The 27,424-nt window shown below is 34.7% G+C and overlaps 1 protein-coding gene across 1 annotated transcript; it reads right to left on the bottom strand.

Annotated features, from left to right (window-relative positions):
• Positions 1 to 1,170: 1,170 nt before the first annotated feature.
• LOC131546592 (NACHT, LRR and PYD domains-containing protein 3-like) lies at positions 1,171 to 27,424 on the bottom strand. Its single transcript, XM_058786274.1, is given in 15 exon segments — positions 1,171 to 2,337; positions 2,696 to 2,874; positions 5,327 to 5,497; positions 8,739 to 8,909; positions 10,195 to 10,365; positions 14,917 to 15,019; positions 15,022 to 15,086; positions 15,690 to 17,498; positions 17,587 to 17,646; positions 20,897 to 20,956; positions 22,804 to 22,917; positions 25,331 to 25,444; positions 26,608 to 26,721; positions 26,924 to 27,005; positions 27,261 to 27,424. Coding segments are annotated over 14 exon segments (3,183 nt in total). The 5' UTR covers positions 26,974 to 27,005; positions 27,261 to 27,424; the 3' UTR covers positions 1,171 to 2,335.

Here is a 27,424-nt window from a genome sequence, read left to right as displayed (position 1 = left end):
TGACCACGTCTCTTGCCAATAAAAGTCTGCAAATGGATCCGTACGCCTCTCGTCTCGTCAGCCCCGTAACACCTATAGTTTTAAGCGTAAACTGAGGTAGATTTTTATAAATAAGAAAAATTAAACTATAAGTAATCTGAATGTATTTAAAGAAAGAGCAACTTGTTCAGTAAACCACTATTTATAAAAAAAAAAGAAAGAAAGAAAAAGTTTAGTTTCCCCCTGCTGTACCGAAATCATACCGAGACGTGATGTTAAAACCGAGGTATGTACCGAACCGTCATATTTGTGTACCGTTTACACCCCTAATATATATTATTTCCAGGCAGCTTTGACATTCCATAATGACAGTATTCAGACTGACAGTATTTAATATTCAAACTTTAAGCTGATAAATTTGATTAATTTCTGTGAATCAGTTCAAACTCTGTTTCAATGAATCGATTTAAAATTTTGATTCAAAACACACTACCCGTCAGAAACCTGGGGTCTGTAAGATTTTTAATTATTTTGAAACAAGTCTCTTCTGCTCACCAAGGATGCATTTATGTGATCAAAAATACAGTAAAATTATGAAATTATTACAATTTAAATTGTTAAACTGTAATTTATTTCTGTGATGCGCAGCTGTATTTTCAGCATCATTACTCCAGTCTTCAGTGTCACATGATCATCAGAAATCATTCTAATATGCTGATTTGCTGCTCAACAAACATTTCTGATTATTATCAATGTTGAACACAGTTGTGCGGCACAATATTTTTGTGGAAACTGTTATACATTTTAATTTTCAGGATTCACAGATGAACAGAAAGTTCAAAAGAACAGCATTTATTTACTGTCTTTATTGTCACTTTTGATTAATTTAATGTGTCCTTGATGAATAAAATTTATTTCTTCTTTTTTTTTTTTTTTTTATTGTACACAAACACCAAACTTTTGAATCACAGTTTGTACCATAAAAATTATATTAGACATGATTTTTACATATTAGAATGATTTCTGAAGATCATGTGACACTGAAGACTGGAGTAATGATGCTGAAAATACAGCTGCGCATCACAGAAATAAATTACAGTTTAACACATATTCACATAGAAAACAGTTAGTAACAGCTGTTTTAAATTGTACTGTATTTTATCAAATAAGCAGAAGACAAAAACAAACAAACAAAAAAAGCTCATCATTGCAAACTCTTGGCCCGTACTGGCTGATGTTATCATTATGTAATTATGTTCAGATTATTTTAAATTGATTTTGTAAATGAGGCGACTGAAACACAGGTTTGTGCTGCTAGAGCGTCTCCTTCAAAAAGACTCAGAATGTTTGCTCTGATAAACGGTTTCATCAAGAGTTCAGCAGTATTGAAGTGATATTGTGTTTGATTGAATTACACACTGAGTTTGGATGGAAATTCTTTTAAAATGAAGAGCAAAGCAGATGTTCATCGATGTCATGGAAAATATTCTAGTAAATACTGTGCAGACTTTAATTTCAAGAGAAACTCCAGCGTGCGTCTCATTTTGAGCTCGCTGCTCCTGAAATCCTTCAGAGGAACCAAACACTTTTTTCAGGAAACGTCATCCACTTATTGCTGGACAGATGTTTTGCTCTGTAGATCACCAGTGCTGATTACTGCTCGACTCACTGAAGATATATAGAGAATTAGCAAAATCACTAATTAAACTCAATCGGATGTCTTCTGATACCTGTTTTATTGAAAATGTAATGCTTTACATGAAGCTTAATATAATACATCATAATGAAAGTGGGAAAAAAAAGTGAAAGTGACGTGTGGCCAGAATTTATGCTCTGCATTTAACCCATTCAAGTGCACACACAGCAGTTTAATCGTCACATTCAGCCTTAGTCGACTCATCTGAGTCGATGTCAAAGAACATACCTTTCTTTACATTTTTCCTTGATTATCCACCCTTACAGATCAAACTACTTCTTTTGGACATGTTTAAAATCACAAGCATCAGTTACAACACAGCTATCATCAATTAGATCCTGCTCCAGATTCTGACGCTGCTTGATCCATTACACACATGTTAGTGTCTCGAGGCATAACATCAATGCAAATGAGCCAAAAAAGAAAAATTGCAATTGGTTCCAGTTTAAATTAAAAAAATAAAAAATTAAATATTGTAGTGAATTGTCACGCCTGCCATTGCTAACTCTGCGTATATAAGCCCTGTGTTTTAACTTTCTGTGATGCCGTGTCTCTGTGTCTTCAGTCTCTGTTGATTGTGTGACTGACGTCTCTGTAGCGGCTCCTTATTCACCATCAGCTGATCCTGAGGAAACTGGACTGACGTCTAAATACTGAGAGTCCTACAATAAAACACACAGACAGTCACATATGAGTATGAGACATTACTGCTGTCACATCACATCAGCAGATCCATTTCAGAAAAACACAGTATATTCATATTACAGCCAGAGATATGAATGAACAACTGATCATAGATTAATAACAGTGAATGATCAACAACTCTCTTTATCATTTACACACAGAGACACTGGAAGAGATGAAAATATCAATATATTCATAGATCACAGAATTAAACAGTTTAATGTACTGGGACTAAACTGAAGCTGAATTATTATCTTATATTCTCCAATTACACACATATGAGGCCTGTTACTCACCTTTGGCCATTTTAAAAGATTTAAATAATAATATACTCACAATAGTATAATGTCTCCAGTTTATAATGTGGATCATGTTTCAGATCAGAGAGTAACTTCACTCCTGATTCTCCGAGTTTATTCTTAGACAGATCCAGGTGTCTCAGGTGTGGGGGGTTTGATCTCAGAGCTGAAGCCAGAGCAGCACAACCTTCATCTGTGACGCCACAATATCTCAACCTGTAGAGAACAATGACACACTCTTCACTCTCAGATCAGATCAGTTTAGCTGTGAATCCATTAATAAAGAGAAAGTACAAATCAATGTGTGACGCATCATTGGACAGATTTAAAATGACAAAGAACAAAAAACATGATCATAAATCATTTAAAGCCTCATTCAATAAAAATAAGTAATATTTCTTTATTGCACTGTCAGTATTTTTAACCAAATTGTCTGTTTTATGTAGATATTCATACAAATCTGTTTAATCACACTATTCATTACACAGCTAAGCTTTACACTGTTACTTTAATCTATATTAATGTGTGTGTGTGTGTGTGTGTAACCCAAGGAAGCAAAGCAAAACCTGAGATCACCTACACTGTGAGATATTATTTATACTTAGTGTAAATTGTGGCAGATAGGGGGGATAGTATGCACATTGGCACGCACGGATATTTAAAACCGTAAATCAATATGGTTGCTAGTTATGATGTCCCTAAGTTAGCTGTGTTTTGTGAAAGTCTAAGCGCCATTCATGTTGATCGTCTTATTCTCTCTCTCTGAGACACACACACACACACACACACACACCATACAGTTATGCATAAAAATACCACAGAAAGAAAGTTAGTTAATATCACACGAAGAGTGCCAGTTTTCACCTCTAAAAATCAGCATGATTACAAATGTGATACTGATTTTATGCAACAGTTCAATAAACAGGAAGTTAATACTAAGATAATAACGTTTTAGACACTATATTGACTGTTTTTGCTCTATTTTGGCAACAAGAAATAATCCCACACACAGTCACAGCACAGTTTCGTGTCTCTGAGCAACATGACAGTGATTCGTTCCTGAATGAATCAATTGTTTAAATGATTCAGTTCAATCGCAATGAATCACTTATTAACAGTGACTTGCTGCCACCTGCTGGCGGTTTTAAATTCACATTTAAAGTATCTTTTCATTTTTAAAATAATTGTAAATATCAGTATTCAATGTTTTATGTTTAAAATAACAATATTATTTCTGCATTTGTAACTGCAGGTTAAATGCCTTCGTGTCCCTCTGAGCTGAATTAATAGTGTGTAAATAGGTCTCCATCTAAACACCTCTTCAGACGCAGCTTCTGTGTTTCCTCTGCATTGCAAAGATTAATTTTGTTTGGTAACAGCCCACATGTCTTATTCTAATTGAATGATTAAATGTATGAATTTGACTCAAAAGATGATGCACACTTTTAGAAAAAAAAAAAAAAAAGGAAAAAAAGGCTTTATAAAGGTAAAAATGCCCATAAAATGTAAAAATCTATTTAAACTTATTGGAACAGATTAATTTCTATCACTGCTGTGAACGGACCAGCGTACAGAATATGAAAGATATCAAAAACAAGTTTCACACACACACAAGTATGTAGAGAAATATTTAAGAGGGTTTATTCTCCAAATAAGTCTAATTTCATGTTGCAGAAAAATGTGTTTAGAAATTGTGTATGGACTCTTGTTCTCGTTCCAAGTTACCGTCCTGTCCACTGATTAATGCCTCTCACAAAAGCCACAAAGCCTTCCAAGAAGACAGTAAAGGCTTGTGTCATGCTGAGCTTTAGTTAGGATCAAACTTGAAAGTTAAGCTGCACGACATAAATGCAATATTTAGGTATTATTTTGATTTATGGCTTAGTTTTAGTTTGTACCTTTTTAAAGTAATGTGAAATTGATTTATATATATATATATATATATATATATATATATATATGTATTTGCATTTTGAATGTAATTTGGCAATTAAATGCATTAAATGGGTTTAATTTTAACGGTAATTAATGTATGCAAAAATATTTATTTTTCTAAAAAGGAAATAAATTAGTTGTTTATTTTAAGAGACCTATCTTATTTTCTCTTGTATATCTAGTATTGCTCTTTAATAAAGAAATTACTTCTTATCCGATTAATCGATGGAATAATCTGCAGAATACTCAATTACTAAAATAATCAATAGCTACAGCCCTAGTTTTCTTTAATATAAACACCTCTCTGAGCTAATATACAATGGAGTAAATGAGAAGAAATGCAGATTTGTACTCGGGTTGGTCGCCTCAAAAGCGCACTGTCCTTACTCTCACACTTATCTGACTAGTTTCTTTGGTAATTTTGTCTGCTAACAGTCAAGCCTTTGCTAACAAGACGAGCTATTAGCACTTAGTGTAAACAGACAATCCATTTATAGGTTTAACATGAACACAGAAGTCCGCACATGTACAAGAAACAAAGCCACACAATGTTTTACTTTCTGTATCTCTGTATCTTGATTGACAGTCGTCTCATCCAATCAGTAGCAAGTATTCCATTCACAAACAAGACATCATTTTTACATTTTGTCTGACTTGTTGTATTTTCTGACTTTTTTGGGTGATTTGTTTTTCACTTCACACATATTTTACAGAGTGTCATATATAATCTTACCACAGTATCTCCAGTTTACAGTCAGGATCCTGTAGTACATCAGAGAGCAGATTCACTGATTCTCCGAGTTTATTCCGAGACAGATCCAGGTGTCTCAGGTGTGAGGGGTTTGATCTCAGAGCTGAAGCCAGAGCAGCACAACCTTCATCTGTGACGCCACAATTATACAACCTGTAGAGAACAATGACACACTCTTCACTCTCAGATCAGATCAGTTTAGCTGTGAATCCATTAATAAAGTATGAACACAAATCAGCATGTTTGATGGATCATTGGATTGAGATCTAAAATGTTAAAAGAGTAAAAAAAATAAAAAATAAAAAAGATAGATCATAGATAATTTAAATTCTCATTCTAAAAATATAAATAAAATTTCTTTATTGCACTCAGTATTTTTAACCAAATTGTCTGTCTTATTTATACATTCATAAAAATCTGTTTAAACACACTATTCATTACACAGTTGAGCTTTATGCTGTTATTTTGATCTGTATTAATATGTATGGAGTAGCGGTGTGTGTGTGTGTGTGTGTGTGTGTGTGACACAAGGACAGCAAAACCTGAGATCAGCTACACTGTGAGATATTATTTATACTTAGTGTAAATTGTGGCAGATAGTTCTTGCATCTCAATGTATTGCAGTGCTTTACAAAACAGTACGTAATAACATATTCTTTATATGATTCTCTTCATTATAAACAGATGCTGTCTTATAGTGTGGTTACTTGTGTGTATTCCTAAAGCCCCCGCTACACCTGCTCCTAATCACACTGAAGCTGCTGATCAGTAAAGCTGTTCTTGAAGCTGCAGGAAGAGACTCACGCTTTTGAGTTTGAGAACAATATGAGCTGCATGTGTTTGATTCACCAGAACATCTGATCAACGTGACGACACCACATATAACTTTAATTATATACATATTAGATATTTTATAATATTTTCTTATGTTTTCTTTAGGGCTGAAACGATTCCTCGAGTAACTCGATTACAAAAAAAATCATCTCAAGGCTTCGTTTAGTCCATTTACTGTAACTACACACAGAACACTGTGTTTCTCCACGGACCGTTATTACTGACGCACTGATATTAGTCATGTTCAATACTATTTAGGGCAGATAGGGTGGATAGTATGCACACTGACACCACAGTCGCCAAGTCCACGTATTATATGCGACTGCGGCTTCTTTTTTTGTAAAGTTGTGGGAAAAAAATCCCTGGTCGCGGGTTACGGTTCTTTGAGCTTATTTAAAAAAATATGGTTGCTTGTTGGGGAAATCTGACAAGCAACTTTGTTTCTTTATTTATGTTTGCCGTATTCTCCAGTGCATTGATTAACACTCTGTCAACCAGTGCAATAATATAAGTGCTGTAGCCTACCTGGTCTCATGGCATTTACGTACCTGGGTGCACTTTTTAGCGTGACATGAAATACGTACCAATAAGTACATATCACTGCAGTTTCCAAAATAAATGAACACTTTCACACAAATTTACAGAGTTGCGATTAATAAAGCGTAATTTTCGCACAATTACTTGAATAATGTCATGCTATGACTTCAAAACAATATTAATATGCTGGGAGATTTGAAAACTGATGCTTTTGAACGTTAGCATCGCACACGTCCAGTTTCATATCTATGGGTTTTCATAGATGACAAGTTTGTTCGGTAGCTCACGGAGTACGGAGACAGACTTAGGAGACGAGAAGCACCGGTTCACATCCTGTGTAACTACGGTTCGACAAAGCAGTCAAAATCTGGGTAAAAGGAAGTTCAAATGGCACAGTTGCATCAATTAATGCGTTTTTATATCAGTTTTGCATTTGTCAACACTATTGGGTAGGTTTAGGGTTGGATTTGGTGTAGGGCATATTTCCAACACGACAGAGCATTAACCTTTAGCGACAGTCCCTAGATATTTGAATTCTGAACCGCCGCAATACGTATCTGAAGCAACGTAATAAAAAAAACAGCAATACGTACCAATATCTACATAATAAAAATGTACCAGGGTTCACATATTGAACCTGTGTTTTAGCGCCACTCAGTGGACATTTCTATTTGAACCTGCGGCGAAACGTGCAGCAAGGTACGTAAAACGGTGTCGCACAAAAAGTGCGCAGAGGTACATATTTTTATGAGACCAGGTTGGCCGTAGCGTAATTTTCCATATGTTCCACCCCCTCATTGGAGAAAAATCACATTGAATAAGGCGGCGCGTGACGCTGTAATCCAAGCGATGATAGATGTAGACGTATAGGAGTGTCACGCGGTGGTGGTTGTAGTAGGAGGCAGAGACGGAGTAAACGTAAAGGGGTATTTAATGAGCATCAACACACATAGACTACCATTGAAAATAACAATCCAAGACAAAGACTGGAGAGAACTGAGGACTTATAAAGACAGGGAACAAAGGAGCAAACAAGATGATTAATACAAAACAGCTGATATTAAACGATGATTAACTAATAACAGGAACTACCAAATAAAGAAAAACAGGAACATACATGTGACGAGGAGTGGGACGACTTTCTTTTAGCCTAATTTTTACAATGTTTTTGTAATGTATTAATTATCACGGGCTGTAATAAAACACAAGTAGTCATATCCTAATACTGAGTAAATACATTTGGTTTGAATAGCCTGGTATGGCAAGATGTCTTAAAATGTATTTCTTTTTTTTAACATTTAAACTCAGACCACATTATTAGATTACCTTTTGACTTCATGAATATAAATGACAGCTTAATGATTTTTATCTTTTTTATAATATTTTTAATAATATTATGTAATATAATGTTTTCTTTTTAATATAATATATTATAATGTAATATAATATTTTTATATATTTTCTAAAATATTTATTTGGCATTTAGTTTTTTTATGTAATTTATTTGATAGTTATGTATACATTATTTTATTTTAAATGGCAGAAAAACCTGTTTTTGACCTCAGAATAAAGCGCTTTCTCTCTGTACATGGCTGCGGGGACGAGCAGTTTTGTGGTGCTTGGAATTCTTTATAATTAATTAAAAACAAATATTGCCACATTGACGTCTCAAGAAGGTGTAATTGTTCAAATAACACATCGTTTCATTTTAAAACATAAAAAAATTGTAACCAAGTGTTTTTCAAGTGTAATATTTCTGTAAAGGTTATAGGGACAGAAAAATGGACATTTCCATAGAATGACCCCTATATATTTTAGGCTTTAAATATGTGGCTATGTTATGGAATAAATGAGAAGAAATGCAGATTTGTACTCGGGTTGGTCGCCTCAAAAGCGCACTGTTCTTACTCTCACACTTATCTGACTGGTTTCTTTAGTAATTTTGTCTGCTAACAGTCAAGCCTTTGCTAACAAGACTGGCTATTAGCACTTATATTTTACAGTGTGTCATATATAATCTTACCACAGTTTCTCCAGTTTACAGTCAGGATCCTGTAGTACATCAGAGAGAAGATTCACTGATTCTCCGAGTTTATTCCCAGACAGATCCAGGTGTCTCAGGTGTGAGGGGTTTGATCTCAGAGCTGAAGCCAGAGCAGCACAACCTTCATCTGTGACGCCACAATCACTCAAACTGTAGAGAACAATGACACACTCTTCACTCTCAGATCAGATCAGTTTAGCTGTGAATTCATTAATAAAGTATGAACACAAATCAGCATGTTTGATGGATCATTGGATTGAGATATAAAATGTCAAAAGAGTAAAAAAAAAAAAAAAAAAAAAACCTGATCATAATTTAAATTCTCATTCTAAAATATAATTAATATTTCTTTATTGCACTGTCAGTATTTTTAACCAAATTGTCTGTCTTATGTATACAATCATAAAAATCTGTTTAAACACACTATTCATTACACAGCTGAGCTTTATACTGTTATTTTGATCTGTATTAATATGTATGGAGTAGTGGTGTGTGTGTGTGTGTGTGTGTGTGTGTGTGTGTGTGTGTGTGTGTGTGAGTGTGTGTGTGTGTGTGTGTGTGTGTGTGTGTGTGACACAAGGACAGCAAAACCTGAGATCAGCTACACTGTGAGATATTATTTATACTTAGTGTAAATTGTGGCAGATAGTACTTGCATCTCAATGTATTGCAGTGCTTTACAAAACAGTACGTAATAACATATTCTTTATATGATTCTCTTCATTATAAACAGATGCTGTCTTATAGTGTGGTTACTTGTGTGTATTCCTAAAGCCCCCGCTACACCTGCTCCTAATCACACTGAAGCTGCTGATCAGTAAAGCTGTTCTTGAAGCTGCAGGAAGAGACTCACGCTTTTGAGTTTGAGAACAATATGAGCTGCATGTGTTTGATTCACCAGAACATCTGATCAACGTGACGACACCACATATAACTTTAACTATATACATGTTAGACATTTAATTTCCATGTTTTTAATATTTTCTTTAATATAAACACCTCTCTGAGCTAATATACAATGGAATAAATGAGAAGAAATGCAGATTTGTACTCGGGTTGGTCGCCTCAAAAGCGCACTGTTCTTACTCTCACACTTATATGACTGGTTTCTTTAGTAATTTTGTCTGCTAACAGTCAAGCCTTTGCTAACAAGACGAGCTATTAGCACTTAGTGTAAACAGACAATCCATTTAAAGGTTCAACATGAACACAGAAGTCCACACATGTACAAGAAACAAAGCCACACAATGTTTTACTTTCTGTATCTCTGTATCTTGATTGACAGTTGTCTCATCCAATCAGTAGCAAGTATTCCATTCACAAACAATACATCATTTTTACATTTTGTCTGACTTGTCATTGTGTTTTCAGACTTTTTTGGGTGATTTGTTTTTCACTTCACACATATTTTACAGTGTGTCATATATAATCTTACCACAGTTTCTCCAGTTTACAGTCAGGATCCTGTAGTACATCAGAGAGCAGATTCACTGATTCTCCGAGTTTATTCCAAGACAGACTCAGGTGTCTCAGGTGTGAGGGGTTTGATCTCAGAGCTGAAGCCAGAGCAGCACAACCTTCATCTGTGACGCCACAATTATACAACCTGTAGAGAACAATGACACACTCTTCACTCTCAGATCAGATCAGTTTAGCTGTGAATCCATTAATAAAGTATGAACACAAATCAGCATGTTTGATGGATAATAGGATTGAGATCTAAAATCTCAAAAGAGTAAAAAAAAAAAAAAAAAAAAAACCTGATCATAGATCATTTAAATTCTCATTCTAAAAATATAAATAACATTTCTTTATTGCACTGTCAGTATTTTTAACCAAATTGTCTGTCTTATGTATACATTCATAAAAATCTGTTTAAACACACTATTCATTACACTAGGGTTGTGCCGATAGACGATACTATCGTCTATCGACGATAGTCATCCATATGGTCGATAGCTAATAAAAATGACGATAATACGGCTTATTTTCTAGTTCTTGTTTTTTTATTATTATTAGGCAATTATTATTATCAAAGTACAATTCATTGGCCCTTGCATAGTTTCACACTGACATCGTCGCGTAACCTTCACCCACCAGACCGACGTGCAGAGGAATATATAAAAAAAATCATACATAAATTTATCAGTGTTAATATACAAAATTATGTAATAATATAACATTTTTGTTATTGTGTAGTTATGTTATTTTTGTTGTTGTTTACACTTTATGCAACTAAAACAAAACGAAAATCATGCGGTTTTGCCGTTTTTTTTAAACATGGCTAAAATAACAGCTGTACAAAAATGATGTCTCTTAACAAGCAGGCTTGACATAATTTGTGAATGAAGTAAATTTAGTTTTAAAGTCGCTTGTAATACGTTTTCAAAAAGGAGTGATTTTCTTTTAAAAATCGTCATAAGCATTCCTTGCAAGCCGCAAATGTATGATGTGTATTCAGAATAAATGCACAATAATCAGTCAGCTATGAAAATGAAAAGCAGGTTTATTTCAAACTCCAACTTGTTTAACATATTTAACATAAGAGTGTTTATCTTGTCGCTAATAGCCAAACACGTTTCAATAAACAAAAAGCAAAAAAAAAAAAAATAATAATTAAATAACCAAGAACTAAAACAATGCAATCTTAGTTACATTGCTTACAGATTTAAAACAATATGACTGTTTACGATGCAAGAGTAATGCTTCTGACTACAGATTTTTTGCCAAAAAAACAAGCTGGTTAACTTTTTCTGGTTTGAGTAGGCTGCGAAGGGGAGTACTTATGTTGCCGGCTGCGCTAAACACACGCTCTGAAGGGGTGCTAGTCGCGGTAACACACAGGTATTTTTTTGCCAGGTTTGCCATTAAAGGAAAACGGCATCTATTTTCTTTCCACCAGTCCAGTGGCTTGTCATCACCATCAATTACTTCCTCTTGTAAGTAAGACGTGATTTCAACCTTCGAGCAAAGTGTGACATCAGTGGGGTCACCTTTTTCATCTGGTGTAAACCCGAAATATTGCCAAATAGGCGATGTGGCATTTTTCTTTCCCACCAACTCCATCCTCCTTGTCAGAATGATAGACGGTCCTCATTTCCCATGTGTCATTCCGCGTGATAATTAATAATTACGTTAATATTTAAATAAAAGTGTAAATAAAATTTAAAAAATGTAGACTAATAAGTAAATAAATGATCTTATAAATAAGCAAACAAATACATAAATAAGCAAAAAATTGCCCCTCCCCGATACTATTCGTATCGGCGATCTTACAGGCTGACAATAGGACGATATGACAATGGGCATTATCGCGCAACCCTACATTACACAGCTGAGCTTTATACTGTTATTTTGATCTGTATTAATATGTATGGAGTAGTGGTGTGTGTGTGTGTGTGTGTGTGTGTGTGTGTGTGTGACACAAGGATATCAAAACCTGAGATCAGCTACACTGTGAGATATTATTTATACTTAGTGTAAATTGTGGCAGATAGTACTTACACCTCAACGTATTGCAGTGATTTATAAAACAGTAGGTAATAACATATTCTTTATATGATTCTCTTCATTATAAACAGATGCTGTCTTATAGTGTGGTTACTTGTGTGTATTCCTAAAGCCCCCGCTACACCTGCTCCTAATCACACTGAAGCTGCTGATCAGTAAAGCTGTTCTTGAAGCTGCAGGAAGAGACTCACGCTTTTGAGTTTGAGAACAATATGAGCTGCATGTGTTTGATTCACCAGAACATCTGATCAACGTGGACACCACATATAACTTTAATTATATACATGTTATGTTAGACATTTTATTTCCATGTTTTTAATTTTTTTGTTATGTTTTCTTTAATATAAACACCTCTCTGAGCTAATATACAATGGAATAAATGAGAAGAAATGCAGATTTGTACTGGGTTGGTCGCCTCAAAAGCGCACTGTCCTTACTCTCTCACTTATCTGACTGGTTTCTTTAGTAATTTTGTCTGCTAACACTCAAGCCTTTGCTAACAAGGCGGCTATTAGCACTTAGTGTAAACAGACAATCTAGGGGTGACCCCGAATAGTCGACGATTCAGGGTGTTATGATCGTGCCATTTTAGCTATAGGGGTGCTCAATGTCTGATTTCACATAGAACTACCGGTTTTCTCCCAATAAGTTAATACACAGCCTATTATGATAATGTTGTAAATAAGAATCTGAAAAGAAAAAGCTTTAAATAAATATTTTAACGATGCGTGAATAAATCCAACCACCTCTATAGATTTAAATTTCACTTTCCATAATCCGTGACCGACAGAGGAGCATCTTGGCGGCAAGGATTTAAAACTTTAACAAGACTCAAACTGACACAGGCAGAGCGAAAGACTGTATTTTTTTTTTCGATCAGGTAGGATACAAGTGATTTCAAAACATTTTAGCCGGTTTATATAGGCTATATCGTTTATATATTATTTATCTCGTATAAGATGCATTTTGTTGAGTCGCTGCAGTAGCCTAAAGTGCTACATTGTACGGTGATTATCTCTTCAGCACGCAGGACAAACAACTATGCAGAATATTAATGACTATGACTGGGACTGTCATATACACATAACATTATAATGAGAACAGTATAAACGCTGTGAATAAAACGCTGTGAATTTTTTGAATTTACCGTATTGACCCGAATATAAGACGATGTTTTTTTCTTGGAAATACATCTGAAAAAACGCGGTCGTCTTATATTCGGGGTCTAGACTTTGACATGTCAGTAATACACCCACAACAATAGGTGGCGCCAAACACGCTTAACGAGTGTGCCACGAAATATGTAATGTAATGTGTGCTGTAAAGATCGCGAGTGAAAATAAAAGAAAAAGAAAAGCTTACAGCGGCACGAGTCGTGACTGTCATGTTAGCCAGATGGGAACAAACTTCCTCTGTAAGTGATTTTAAAACATAAGACAGTACCCAGATATGAAGACTACAATAAGATTTCACTTCTACTGTTAATAAAATTGTGGTAGGCTATGATGAGATGGATAGGCTAAATGTTATATAATTCAGATGGGCTACCTGTTATTTTTATGGTAGCCTATCTCAAAAAGTGTATATTTTTCAATGTCGTTGTTGGTACATTTTACCAGTAGGGCCCATTTACCATACTTTCAAAACAAAAATTAAAATAGGAAAAATATGTAATATGAAAATAATTTAAGAAAAAATGTGTTTTACAGAGAGAGAGAAAAACAAAGAAACAAGATTTGGTTTTCAAAAAGCCTTTTTCCAAAAGGTACATCTGGAAAAAGGGGGGTCATCTTATATTCGGGTCAATACGGTAGTTCCCGTGTTTCTGCATGTTGTTGCGTGAAGAACGCGTCCACAAAAGGAGTTCAGAGCCGCGCAGACACGTTCATGCATCGGGGCGTTTTGTGCATATAGCCTATAAGTTGTTATATTAACGTTATGTTGTATAAATAATGAATCGTATTCTATATGAGATAAATGAGTTAAATCCCATTGATTAAAAACCTGCTATCAAATGCTTCATTCTACATGTCATTCAGCACGCAAAGCTCAAAACAGAAATGCAGAACATTAATAACCGTCATATACATAACGTTATAATGAGAGCACTATTGTAAAAAATGTTGTGAATTCTTAGGGTTTCGCTGACGTCTAATGTTAACTATCTTTTAATCAAAACATAAAACATTCACTCCGTTTGTATCTGCGAGGCGTCCGTTACACATTTTCCCTGTGTATTAACGTCAGTAACTATGACTGTCTAATGTCTGACTTGACTCTTGGTAATGTATTTTGCCCCGCCCACAAACATGATTAGACTATCAGTCGACTATCAGCAAGATTCGAAAATTCCGATTCAACTATGAAAATCCTTAGTCGGGGACACCCCTAAGACAATCCATTTATAGGTTTAACATGAACACAGAAGTCCACACATTTACAAGAAACAAAGCCACACAATGTTTTACTTTCTGTATCTCTGTATCTTGATTGACAGTTGTCTCATCCAATCAGTAGTAAGTATTCCATTCACAAACAATACATCATTTTTACATTTTGTCTGACTTGTCATTGTGTTTTCAGACTTTTTTGGGTGATTTGTTTTTCACTTCACAAATACTTTACAGTGTGTCATATATAATCTTACCACAGTTTCTCCAGTTTACAGTCAGGATCCTGTAGTACATCAGAGAGCAGATTCACTGATTCTCCGAGTTTATTCCGAGACAGATCCAGGTGTCTCAGGTGTGGGGGTTTGATCTCAGAGCTGAAGCCAGAGCAGCACAACCTTCATCTGTGACGCCACAATCACTCAACCTGTAGAGAACAATGACACACTCTTCACTCTCAGATCAGATCAGTTTAGCTGTGAATACATTAATAAAAAGAAAGTACAAATCAATGTGTGACGCATCATTGGACAGATTTAAAATGACAAAGAACAAAAAACATGATCATAAATCATTTAAAGCCTCATTCAATAAAAATAAGTAATATTTCTTTATTGCACTGTCAGTATTTTTAACCAAATTGTCTGTTTTATGCAGATATTCATACAAATCTGTTTAATCACACATAATTATTTTTTTTTATGTAAAAATCTTGACAACTTTATAAGTGGACCTCAGAGAACAGTACAAAATAATAAACAGAGGCAGTTCATGACCTTTTTAAAAATAACAATTACTTAAATTCCTTTTTTTGCAAATACATTTTTAATTATTGACAAACCCAAATAATGTATTCATCTGCCACTTCTCTGTCTCTGAATCTTACAGTGTCACTGATTTGATATAAAACACATCAAAATACTGACCACTAAACTCTGGACAACATCTGCAGCGCTGAAGATTTATGAGCTTTTAACTTTGATTTTCTTAATGTTTTAACAGTGAAGTGATTGTTCTCAGTGATACTTACAGAACTGATCTGGATTCTTTAATCACAGGCAGCAGCTTCTGAAGAACTTCCATATTTTCAGCCTCATTCTTTCCTTCAACAAATGTATCAAGACGAAACACATTCAGTTCCTCTTCTGATGTCAACAACACAAAAACTACAGCTGACCACTGAGATGAAGAGAGTTTGGCTTCCTTTATTCTTCCAGATTTCAGATACTGTTGTATTTCCTCCACTAGTGAACGATCACCCAGTTCATTCAGACAGTGGAACAGATTGATGGATTTCTCTGGAGAGCCAATGGTCCTGATCTTCTTCTTGATGTACTCAGCTGTTTTCTTATTGCTGTCAGATCTGCTTCTTTTCAGCGTTATTATTTGTTGTAGGAGAATCTGATGAGACTTTACTGACAAACCCAGAAGGAACCGCAGGAAAAGATCCAGATGTCCATTTTTACTCTGTAGAGCCTCATCCACAGCTCTCTGATGCAGCTCAGATAATGAAACATGTTCTGATGAATTGAGTTGAAACCTGTCCTTCACTTTAGACTGTAAACTCTGTTTGGTGATTGGCTCAAACACATTTCTGTTGTTGTTTGTACAGGAGAGATACACATATAGAGCTGCTAGATGTTCCTGAATGCTCAGATGAACAAAGCAGAAGACTTTCCCCTGATACAAGCCCAACTCCTCTCTGAAGATCTGAGTGCACAATCCTGAGTACACTGATGCTTCTGTCACATCAATGCCACACTCTCTCAGGTCTTCCTCATAGAAGATCAGGTTGCCTTTCACAAGCTGCTGAAAAGCCACTTTCCCCAGTTTGAGGATCATGTCTTCATCTGTCACCTTCTTCTCATAGTCCTTCTCATGTTTGATGTTGGTCTGAAGGATCAGGAAGCGTGTGTACATTTGAGTGAGAGTCTTGGGAATCTCTCCACTCTCTGCTCGACTCAACATCTTCTCCAGAACAGCGGCTGAGATCCAGCAGAACACTGGGATGTGGCACATGATGTAGAGGCTCCTTGATGACTTCAGGTGTGAGATGATTGTATCGGCCAGACTCTGATCACTGATTCTCTTCCTGAAGTATTCCTGCTTCTGTGGCTCATTGAAGCCTCGTACCTCTGTCACTCGATGGACACACTCAGAGGGGACGAGATCAGCTGCTGCTGGTCTGGAGGTGATCCAGATGAGAGCAGAGGGAAGCAGATTCCCCACAATCAGGTTCATCAGCAGCACGTCCACTGAGGCTGATTCAGATATATTACACAGCTTCACTTTGCTCTTAAAGTCCAGAGACAGACGACACTCATCCAGACCATCAAAGATGAACAACACTTTATATTCATCACTGGATATTTCCATTTCTTTAGTTTCAGGAAAAAACACGTGAAGAAGATCTGAAAGACTGAGTGTTTTGTCCTTCATCAAGTTGATTTCTCTGAAAGGCAGTGGAAATATGAGCTGGACGTCCTGATTCTCTTTCCCTTCAGCCCAGTCCAGGATCAACTTCTGCACAGAGACTGTTTTTCCAATGCCAGCGACTCCCTTTGTCAGCACAGTTCTGATGGCTTTGTCTTGTCCAGGTAAAGGTCTAAAGATGTCATTGCATTTGATGGCTGTGTCCTCTGTTGCTGCTCTCCTGGATTGTGTCTCAATCTGTCTCACCTCATGCTCATTACTGATCTCTCCGCTCTCACTCTCTGTGATGTAGAGCTCTGTGTAGATCTCATTCAGGAGTGTTGGGTTTCCCTGCGTCGCTGTTCCCTCATACAGACGCTCAAACTTCTTCAGCAGATTTGATCTAAACCTGTCGAGGACTTCATGGCTGGAAAATTAAAATACTGCATTATTAAATAAGCTAAACCAATGTATTCTGTATCATTAACAAATAATCTTTTACAGAAATATTAGACCTGAGATCAGTCTTTGTATCTTCACTCTTATAATCTAATGGCTGATTCACAGACGCTTCACTCCTCTGAGACACACAGCTGGACTCTGCTTCTGATCTCTTCTGCTGAAATGAACTATAACAGAGAGAGAATAAAGTCAATCCTTTGAATTACCATATTTAACGAAGCATATCTTCATATATTTTTCAAACAATCAATTTAAAAAGCACTTCATGGTCATTTCATTTACAATATTTTATTACAAAAGATGTTAAATAGAAGAGTGCTTTCACAAATGTATATCTCTGTGTAACACTATGTTAAAATATCAGATAAAGATATTAAAAGATAAAGATAACACCATGTTGATAATATAAAATTACATGCTATTAGTGCTGGACAACGATTAATTGCGATTAACTGCATCCAAAATAAAAGTTTTGTGTACATAATATGTGTGTACTGTGTATGTTTATTATGCATATAGAAATACACACACATACAGTCTAGATTTTGAAAATATTTACATGTATATATTTATATTCATATAATTTACATTTTATATAATTATATTTAATATATAAACAGCATATTTTTCTTAAATATATACATGGATGTGTTTATATACACATAATAAATATACACAGTACACACACATATATTATATAAACAAAAAACTTTCATTTTGAATGCAATTAATCGTTGCCCAGCACTAAACATAAAAATGTACCTGAGATCAGTCTTTGTATCTCGAGTCTTAAAATGTATTGGATGACTCATAGACCTGTTACTCCTCAGAGACACACAGCTGGACTCTGCTTCTGATCTCTTCTGATGAACTGAACTATAACAGAGAGAGAAAAAAGTGAATCCTTTGAATTACCATATTTAATAAAGTACATACTCATATATTTATGACAAAATGTGTTAAATTGATCTGAGTGCTTTCACAAATGCATCTCTCTGTGTAACACTATATAGTCGATGTTAAAATATCAGATAAAGATTTTTTTTTAAATTAATTAAAAAAAAAAATCTATCTCTCTCTCTCTCTCATATATATATATATATATATTAGTGGTGGGCCGTTATCGGCATTAACGTGCTGCGTTAACGTGAGACTCTTATCGGGCGATAAAAAAAATATCGCCGTTAATCTATTCTCAAAGTTGGGTTGGGAGCTGGGTCTATTACGCAAGCTATGATGACTTTCACCTTGATATTTTAGCGCGGATGTATACCTAGCCGAATTGCACTGTAGGGGGCGAGAACGAGTCTTCGAACCTGTGTGTACTGTGTATGCGTGCTAACATGCATGCAGCTATGAAGCCGCCAGGTTTGCTTCAGGGAAAATTTATTTTTAAGAAGCTTCCCAATGGAAATCTCAGTGTTTCCCCTACCATTATTTTAGGGGGGCGGCCCGCCCCCCCAACGGCACCCCCCGCCCCCCTTGAAGGTCAAGTTGATTTTATTTAATTTTATTTTCTCTATAGCGCCAGACCACAAAAGAAGTCATTCAATGTTACCTTCCCTATAGAACAGGTGTATACCTTGTTCTTTTATTAAACAAACTAAATAGCCTTATGTTATTTATCTTATTTACACGACGGCGTGTCATTTATGTCTCTACTTTACATGGTAGCGCTCTCTGTATCGCGCGCACAGCGGAGTTCCGCCCCGGTTCGCGCACACACATATACACACACACAAACAAACGTAAGCGCACACACAAGTGAGCACACTCCCACTCCTATTTGTAAATATTAAGCCGCAAAAAGTCTATTTAAATATGACTTCTGCGTGTCTCTGTGTTAATGTATGGCGCAGACGCGCGGGTTTGTTCACTCATACAGAAGCGCGACGCTATGCGGTGATATTAACGCCTGTCGTCTCACTAAATGAGGACATAAATACATGAACAACATCTCCAGAACTGCTCTGAGAGTTACTTCATGAGCATTCGAGCGTTTCATTTGAGAAAAACTATCCTCATATCATATACACAGAAATGTAAAGGTATTCAAGGCAACCCGTCAAAATAAAAGTTCGGTTTCACTTGAAGACATTGGGCAGAACGTAATAGACTACTACTACTAAAACTATTAAAACCTTATCTTTAAGGAATAATCATACAATGTCTTCAATGTTATTATCAATATTAAATCCCTTTATTTTTATGTCGAAAAAACGCAAAAGCCTTTAGGTAGGCTACCTTATGTAATTTTAAATTACATAATTTAATTTAATTAATTAGCCTATTAATTACACGACACCACAATTACCACCATATTATGTTTGCTTCTTGATGACTGCTAGTTGTTTACTACTAGTAGTGAACTTATTCTGATCTACTTGGCAGAATTCAAATGATCCATTTTAATCTAGATTAATTCCAAGATTACAGTGAGATTAATTAGATTAAAAAATTAATCTATGCCCACCACTAATATATATATATCTTTTACCTATACAAGAAAAATTCCTCATATATCATAGAAAATACTATATAGGCTACACTATTTTGACAATATAAAATGACATGCTATAATTATATTTCTATAAAACGTACCTGAGATCAGTCTTTGTATCTCGAGTCTTAAAATGTATTGATAACTCATAGACCTGTTACTCCTCAGAGACACACAGCTGGACTCTGCTTCTGATCTCTTCTGCTGAAATGAACTATAACAGAGAGAGAATAAAGTCAATCCTTTGAATTACCATATTTAACTAAGCATATCTTCATATATTTTTCAAACAATCAATTTAAAAAGCACTTCATGGTCATTTCATTTACAATATTTTATTACAAAAGATGTTAAATAGAACAATGCTTTCACAAATGTATATCTCTGTGTAACACTATGTTAAAATATCAGATAAAGATATTAAAAGATAAAGATAACACCATGTTGATAATATAAAATTACATGCTATTAGTGCTGGACAACGATTAATTGATTAACTGCATCCAAAATTAAAGTTTTTGTGTACATAATATGTGTGTGTACTGTGTATGTTTATTATGCATATAGAAATACACACACATACAATCTACATTTTGAAAATATTTACATGTATATATTTATATTCATATAATTTACATTTTATATAATTATATTTAATATATAAACAGCATATTTTTCTTAAATATATACATGGATGTGTTTATATACACATAATAAATATACACAGTACACACACATATATTATATAAACAAAAAAAAATTATTTTGAATGCAATTAATCGTTGCCCAGCACTAAACATAAAAATGTACCTGAGATCAGTCTTTGTATCTCGAGTCTTAAAATGTATTGATGACTCATAGACCTGTTACTCCTCAGAGACACACAGCTGGACTCTGCTTCTGATCTCTTCTGATGAACTGAACTATAACAGAGAGAGAAAAAAGTGAATCCTTTGAATTACCATATTTAATAAAGTACATACTCATATATTTATGACAAAATGTGTTAAATTGATCTGAGTGCTTTCACAAATGCATCTCTCTGTGTAACACTATATAGCCTATGTTAAAATATCAGATAAAGATTTTTTTTAATTAATTTTTAAAAATCTCTCTCTCTATATATATATATATATATATTAGTGGTTGATCGTTATCGGCGTTAACGTGCTGCGTTAACGTGAGACTCTTATCGGGCGATAAAAAATATCGCCGTTAATCTATTCTCAAAGTTGGGTTGGGAGTTGGGTCTATTACGCAAGCTATGATGACTTTCACCTTGATATTTTAGCCGGATGTATACCTAGCCGAATTGCACTGTAGGGGCGAACGAGTCTTCGAACCTGTGTGTACTGTGTATGCGTGCTAACATGCATGCAGCTATGAAGCCGCCAGGTTTGCTTCAGGAAAATTTATTTTAAGAAGCTTCCCAATGGAAATCTCAGTGTTTCCCCTACCATTATTTTAGGGGCGGCCCGCCCAACGGCACCCCCGCCCCTTGAAGGTCAAGTTGATTTTATTTAATTTTATTTTCTCTATAGCGCCAGACCACAAAAGAAGTCATTCAATGTTACCTTCCTATAGAACAGGTGTATACCTTGTTCTTTTATTAAACAAACTAAATAGCCTTATGTTATTTATCTTATTTACACGACGGCGTGTCATTTATGTCTCTACTTTACATGGTAGCGCCTTCTGTATCACGCACAGCGGAGTTCCGCCCCATTTAATTTAATTAATTAGCCTATTAATTACCACGACACCACGAATTACCACCATATTATGTTTGCTTCTTGATGACTGCTAGTTGTTTACTACTAGTAGTGAACTTATTCTGATCTACTTGGCAGAATTCAAATGATCCATTTTAATCTAGATTAATTCCAAGATTACAGTGAGATTAATTAGATTAAAAAAATGAATCTATGCCCACCACTAATATATATATATCTTTTACCTATACAAGAAAAATTCCTCATATATCATAGAAAATACTATATAGGCTACACTATTTTGACAATATAAAATGACATGCTATAATTATATTTCTATTAAAATGTACCTGAGATCAGTCTTTGTATCTCGAGTCTTAAAATGTATTGGATAACTCATAGACCTGTTACTCCTCAGAGACACACAGCTGGACTCTGCTTCTGATCTCTTCTGCTGAAATGAACTATAACAGAGAGAGAATAAAGTCAATCCTTTGAATTACCATATTTAACGAAGCATATCTTCATATATTTTTCAAACAATCAATTTAAAAAGCACTTCATGGTCATTTCATTTACAATATTTTATTACAAAAGATGTTAAATAGAACAATGCTTTCACAAATGTATATCTCTGTGTAACACTATGTTAAAATATCAGATAAAGATATTAAAAGATAAAGATAACACCATGTTGATAATATAAAATTACATGCTATTAGTGCTGGACAACGATTAATTGCGATTAACTGCATCCAAAATTAAAGTTTTTGTGTACATAATATGTGTGTGTACTGTGTATGTTTATTATGCATATAGAAATACACACACATACAATCTACATTTTGAAAATATTTACATGTATATATTTATATTCATATAATTTACATTTTATATAATTATATTTAATATATAAACAGCATATTTTTCTTAAATATATACATGGATGTGTTTATATACACATAATAAATATACACAGTACACACATATATTATATAAACAAAAAAATTATTTTGAATGCAATTAATCGTTGCCCAGCACTAAACATAAAAATGTACCTGAGATCAGTCTTTGTATCTCGAGTCTTAAAATGTATTGGATGACTCATAGACCTGTTACTCCTCAGAGACACACAGCTGGACTCTGCTTCTGATCTCTTCTGATGAACTGAACTATAACAGAGAGAAAAAGTGAATCCTTTGAATTACCATATTTAATAAAGTACATACTCATATATTTATGACAAAATGTGTTAAATTGATCTGAGTGCTTTCACAAATGCATCTCTCTGTGTAACACTATATAGTCGATGTTAAAATATCAGATAAAGATTTTTTTTAAATTAATTAAAAAAATCTATCTCTCTCTCTCTCATATATATATATATATATATTAGTGGTGGGCGTTATCGGCATTAACGTGCTGCGTTAACGTGAGATTCTTATCGGGCGATAAAAAATATCGCCGTTAATCTATTCTCAAAGTTGGGTTGGGAGCTGGGTCTATTACGCAAGCTATGATGACTTTCACCTTGATATTTTAGCGGATGTATACCTAGCCGAATTGCACTGTAGGGGGCGAGAACGAGTCTTCGAACCTGTGTGTACTGTGTATGCGTGCTAACATGCATGCAGCTATGAAGCCGCCAGGTTTGCTTCAGGAAAATTTATTTTAAGAAGCTTCCCAATGGAAATCTCAGTGTTTCCCCTACCATTATTTTAGGGGCGGCCCGCCCAACGGCACCCCCGCCCCTTGAAGGTCAAGTTGATTTTATTTAATTTTATTTTCTATAGCGCCAGACCACAAAAGAAGTCATTCAATGTTACCTTCCCTATAGAACAGGTGTATACCTTGTTCTTTTATTAAACAAACTAAATAGCCTTATGTTATTTATCTTATTTACACGACGGCGTGTCATTTATGTCTCTACTTTACATGGTAGCGCTCTCTGTATCGCTACAAGACAGCGGAGTTCCGCCCGGTTCGCGCACACACATATACACACACACAAACAAACGTTAAGCGCACACACAAGTGAGCACACTCCCACTCCTATTTGTAAATATTAAGCCGCAAAAAGTCTATTTAAATATGACTTCTGCGTGTCTCTGTGTTAATGTATGGCGCAGACGCGGGTTTGTTCACTCATACAGAAGCGCCGACGCTATGCGGTGATATTAACGCCTGTCGCCTCACTAAATGAGGACATAAATACATGAACAACATCTCCAGAACTGCTCTGAGAGTTACTTCATGAGCATTCGAGCGTTTCATTTGAGAAAACTATCCTCATATCATATACACAGAAATGTAAAGGTATTCAAGGCAACCCGTCAAAATAAAAGTTCGGTTTCACTTGAAGACATTGGGCAGAACGTAATAGACTACTACTACTAAAACTATTAAAACCTTATCTTTAAGGAATAATCATACAATGTCTTCAATGTTATTATCAATATTAAATCCCCTTTATTTTTATGTCGGGAAAAAACGCAAAAGCCTTTAGGTAGGCTACCTTATGTAATTTTAAATTACATAATTTAATTTAATTAATTAGCCTATTAATTACACGACACCACGAATTACCACCATATTATGTTTGCTTCTTGATGACTGCTAGTTGTTTACTACTAGTAGTGAACTTATTCTGATCTACTTGGCAGAATTCAAATGATCCATTTTAATCTAGATTAATTCCAAGATTACAGTGAGATTAATTAGATTAAAAAAATGAATCTATGCCCACCACTAATATATATATATCTTTTACCTATACAAGAAAAATTCCTCATATATCATAGAAAATACTATATAGGCTACAGTATTTTGACAATATAAAATGACATGCTATAATTATATTTCTATAAAACGTACCTGAGATCAGTCTTTGTATCTCGAGTCTTAAAATGTATTGATAACTCATAGACCTGTTACTCCTCAGAGACACACAGCTGGACTCTGCTTCTGATCTCTTCTGCTGAAATGAACTATAACAGAGAGAGAATAAAGTCAATCCTTTGAATTACCATATTTAACGAAGCATATCTTCATATATTTTTCAAACAATCAATTTAAAAAGCACTTCATGGTCATTTCATTTACAATATTTTATTACAAAAGATGTTAAATAGAACAATGCTTTCACAAATGTATATCTCTGTGTAACACTATGTTAAAATATCAGATAAAGATATTAAAAGATAAAGATAACACCATGTTGATAATATAAAATTACATGCTATTAGTGCTGGACAACGATTAATTGCGATTAACTGCATCCAAAATTAAAGTTTTTGTGTACATAATATGTGTGTGTACTGTGTATGTTTATTATGCATATAGAAATACACACACATACAATCTACATTTTGAAAATATTTACATGTATATATTTATATTCATATAATTTACATTTTATATAATTATATTTAATATATAAACAGCATATTTTTCTTAAATATATACATGGATGTGTTTATATACACATAATAAATATACACAGTACACACACATATATTATATAAACAAAAAAAAATTATTTTGAATGCAATTAATCGTTGCCCAGCACTAAACATAAAAATGTACCTGAGATCAGTCTTTGTATCTCGAGTCTTAAAATGTATTGGATGACTCATAGACCTGTTACTCCTCAGAGACACACAGCTGGACTCTGCTTCTGATCTCTTCTGATGAACTGAACTATAACAGAGAGAGAAAAAGTGAATCCTTTGAATTACCATATTTAATAAAGTACATACTCATATATTTATGACAAAATGTGTTAAATTGATCTGAGTGCTTTCACAAATGCATCTCTCTGTGTAACACTATATAGCCTATGTTAAAATATCAGATAAAGATTTTTTTTTTAATTAATTTTTAAAAAAAATCTCTCTCTCTATATATATATTATATATATATATTAGTGGTTGGACGTTATCGGCGTTAACGTGCTGCGTTAACGTGAGACTCTTATCGGGCGATAAAAAAAATATCGCCGTTAATCTATTCTCAAAGTTGGGTTGGGAGCTGGGTCTATTACGCAAGCTATGATGACTTTCACCTTGATATTTTAGCGCGGATGTATACCTAGCCGAATTGCACTGTAGGGGGCGAGAACGAGTCTTCGAACCTGTGTGTACTGTGTATGCGTGCTAACATGCATGCAGCTATGAAGCCGCCAGGTTTGCTTCAGGGAAAATTTATTTTTAAGAAGCTTCCCAATGGAAATCTCAGTGTTTCCCCTACCATTATTTTAGGGGGCGGCCCGCCCCCCCAACGGCACCCCCCGGCCCCCTTGAAGGTCAAGTTGATTTTATTTAATTTTATTTTCTATAGCGCCAGACCACAAAAGAAGTCATTCAATGTTACCTTCCCTATAGAACAGGTGTATACCTTGTTCTTTTATTAAACAAACTAAATAGCCTTATGTTATTTATCTTATTTACACGACGGCGTGTCATTTATGTCTCTACTTTACATGGTAGCGCTCTCTGTATCGCGCGCACAGCGGAGTTCCGCCCCATTTAATTTAATTAATTAGCCTATTAATTACCACGACACCACGAATTACCACCATATTATGTTTGCTTCTTGATGACTGCTAGTTGTTTACTACTAGTAGTGAACTTATTCTGATCTACTTGGCAGAATTCAAATGATCCATTTTAATCTAGATTAATTCCAAGATTACAGTGAGATTAATTAGATTAAAAAAATGAATCTATGCCCACCACTAATATATATATATCTTTTACCTATACAAGAAAAATTCCTCATATATCATAGAAAATACTATATAGGCTACACTATTTTGACAATATAAAATGACATGCTATAATTATATTTCTATAAAAACGTACCTGAGATCAGTCTTTGTATCTCGAGTCTTAAAATGTATTGGATAACTCATAGACCTGTTACTCCTCAGAGACACACAGCTGGACTCTGCTTCTGATCTCTTCTGCTGAAATGAACTATAACAAAACAGATGTAATCCTCTATGATGATAAACATTTTCTTTTAATATTTTTCATCAAAAACACTCCATAAGGAGGCCTTTTGAAATTTTTAAAATGCAATCTTCATTTTAACTTAAAAACCTCCAGACACAAGAACACAAGAGACTCCCATCTCCCATCATTCAAGGTGATTTAATACAGTGTTTATTCAAAGTACCTGTATCCTGGAGAAAACTCTTCATCTGAGGATGTTTGTGTGTGATCCATGATGAAACAGAATCTGATCTCCAGCACTGACTCTGAATGGAAATGACAAACAAACACAATAATTCATCTGAACGGATCCTGAGAGAAACAGATCGTGAGACGCGGTTCACTCAGATACACAATGTTAGTCGTGTTAACAAATGATCAAATAAACCACAGACAACACCAAACACCAATCAAAACACGTTCACCTGCTTGAAAAAGAAAATATAAAACATATAAAATATACGTACTTTACAGGAAATATGAATGCGGAAGTCACTGTAAATCTGATCATCAGCACTCACCTTATTTACACAGATTCACAAAATCCACCGCCTTTCTATGAAGCAGCTACACGTAAATCATGGCTTAGCTTTTATAAAAGTTCCTATGAAACACTGATATTCTGTATAGAGTCGATTCTGGTTGTTTAAATGGAGAAACATCAACTCTGAACATTTACTTTCAC

The sequence above is a fragment of the Onychostoma macrolepis genome, chromosome 09, assembly GCF_012432095.1.
Source record: "Onychostoma macrolepis isolate SWU-2019 chromosome 09, ASM1243209v1, whole genome shotgun sequence".
In the NCBI taxonomy this organism is placed as follows: domain Eukaryota; kingdom Metazoa; phylum Chordata; class Actinopteri; order Cypriniformes; family Cyprinidae; genus Onychostoma; species Onychostoma macrolepis.
This window is presented reverse-complemented; position numbering and strand designations above follow the sequence as displayed.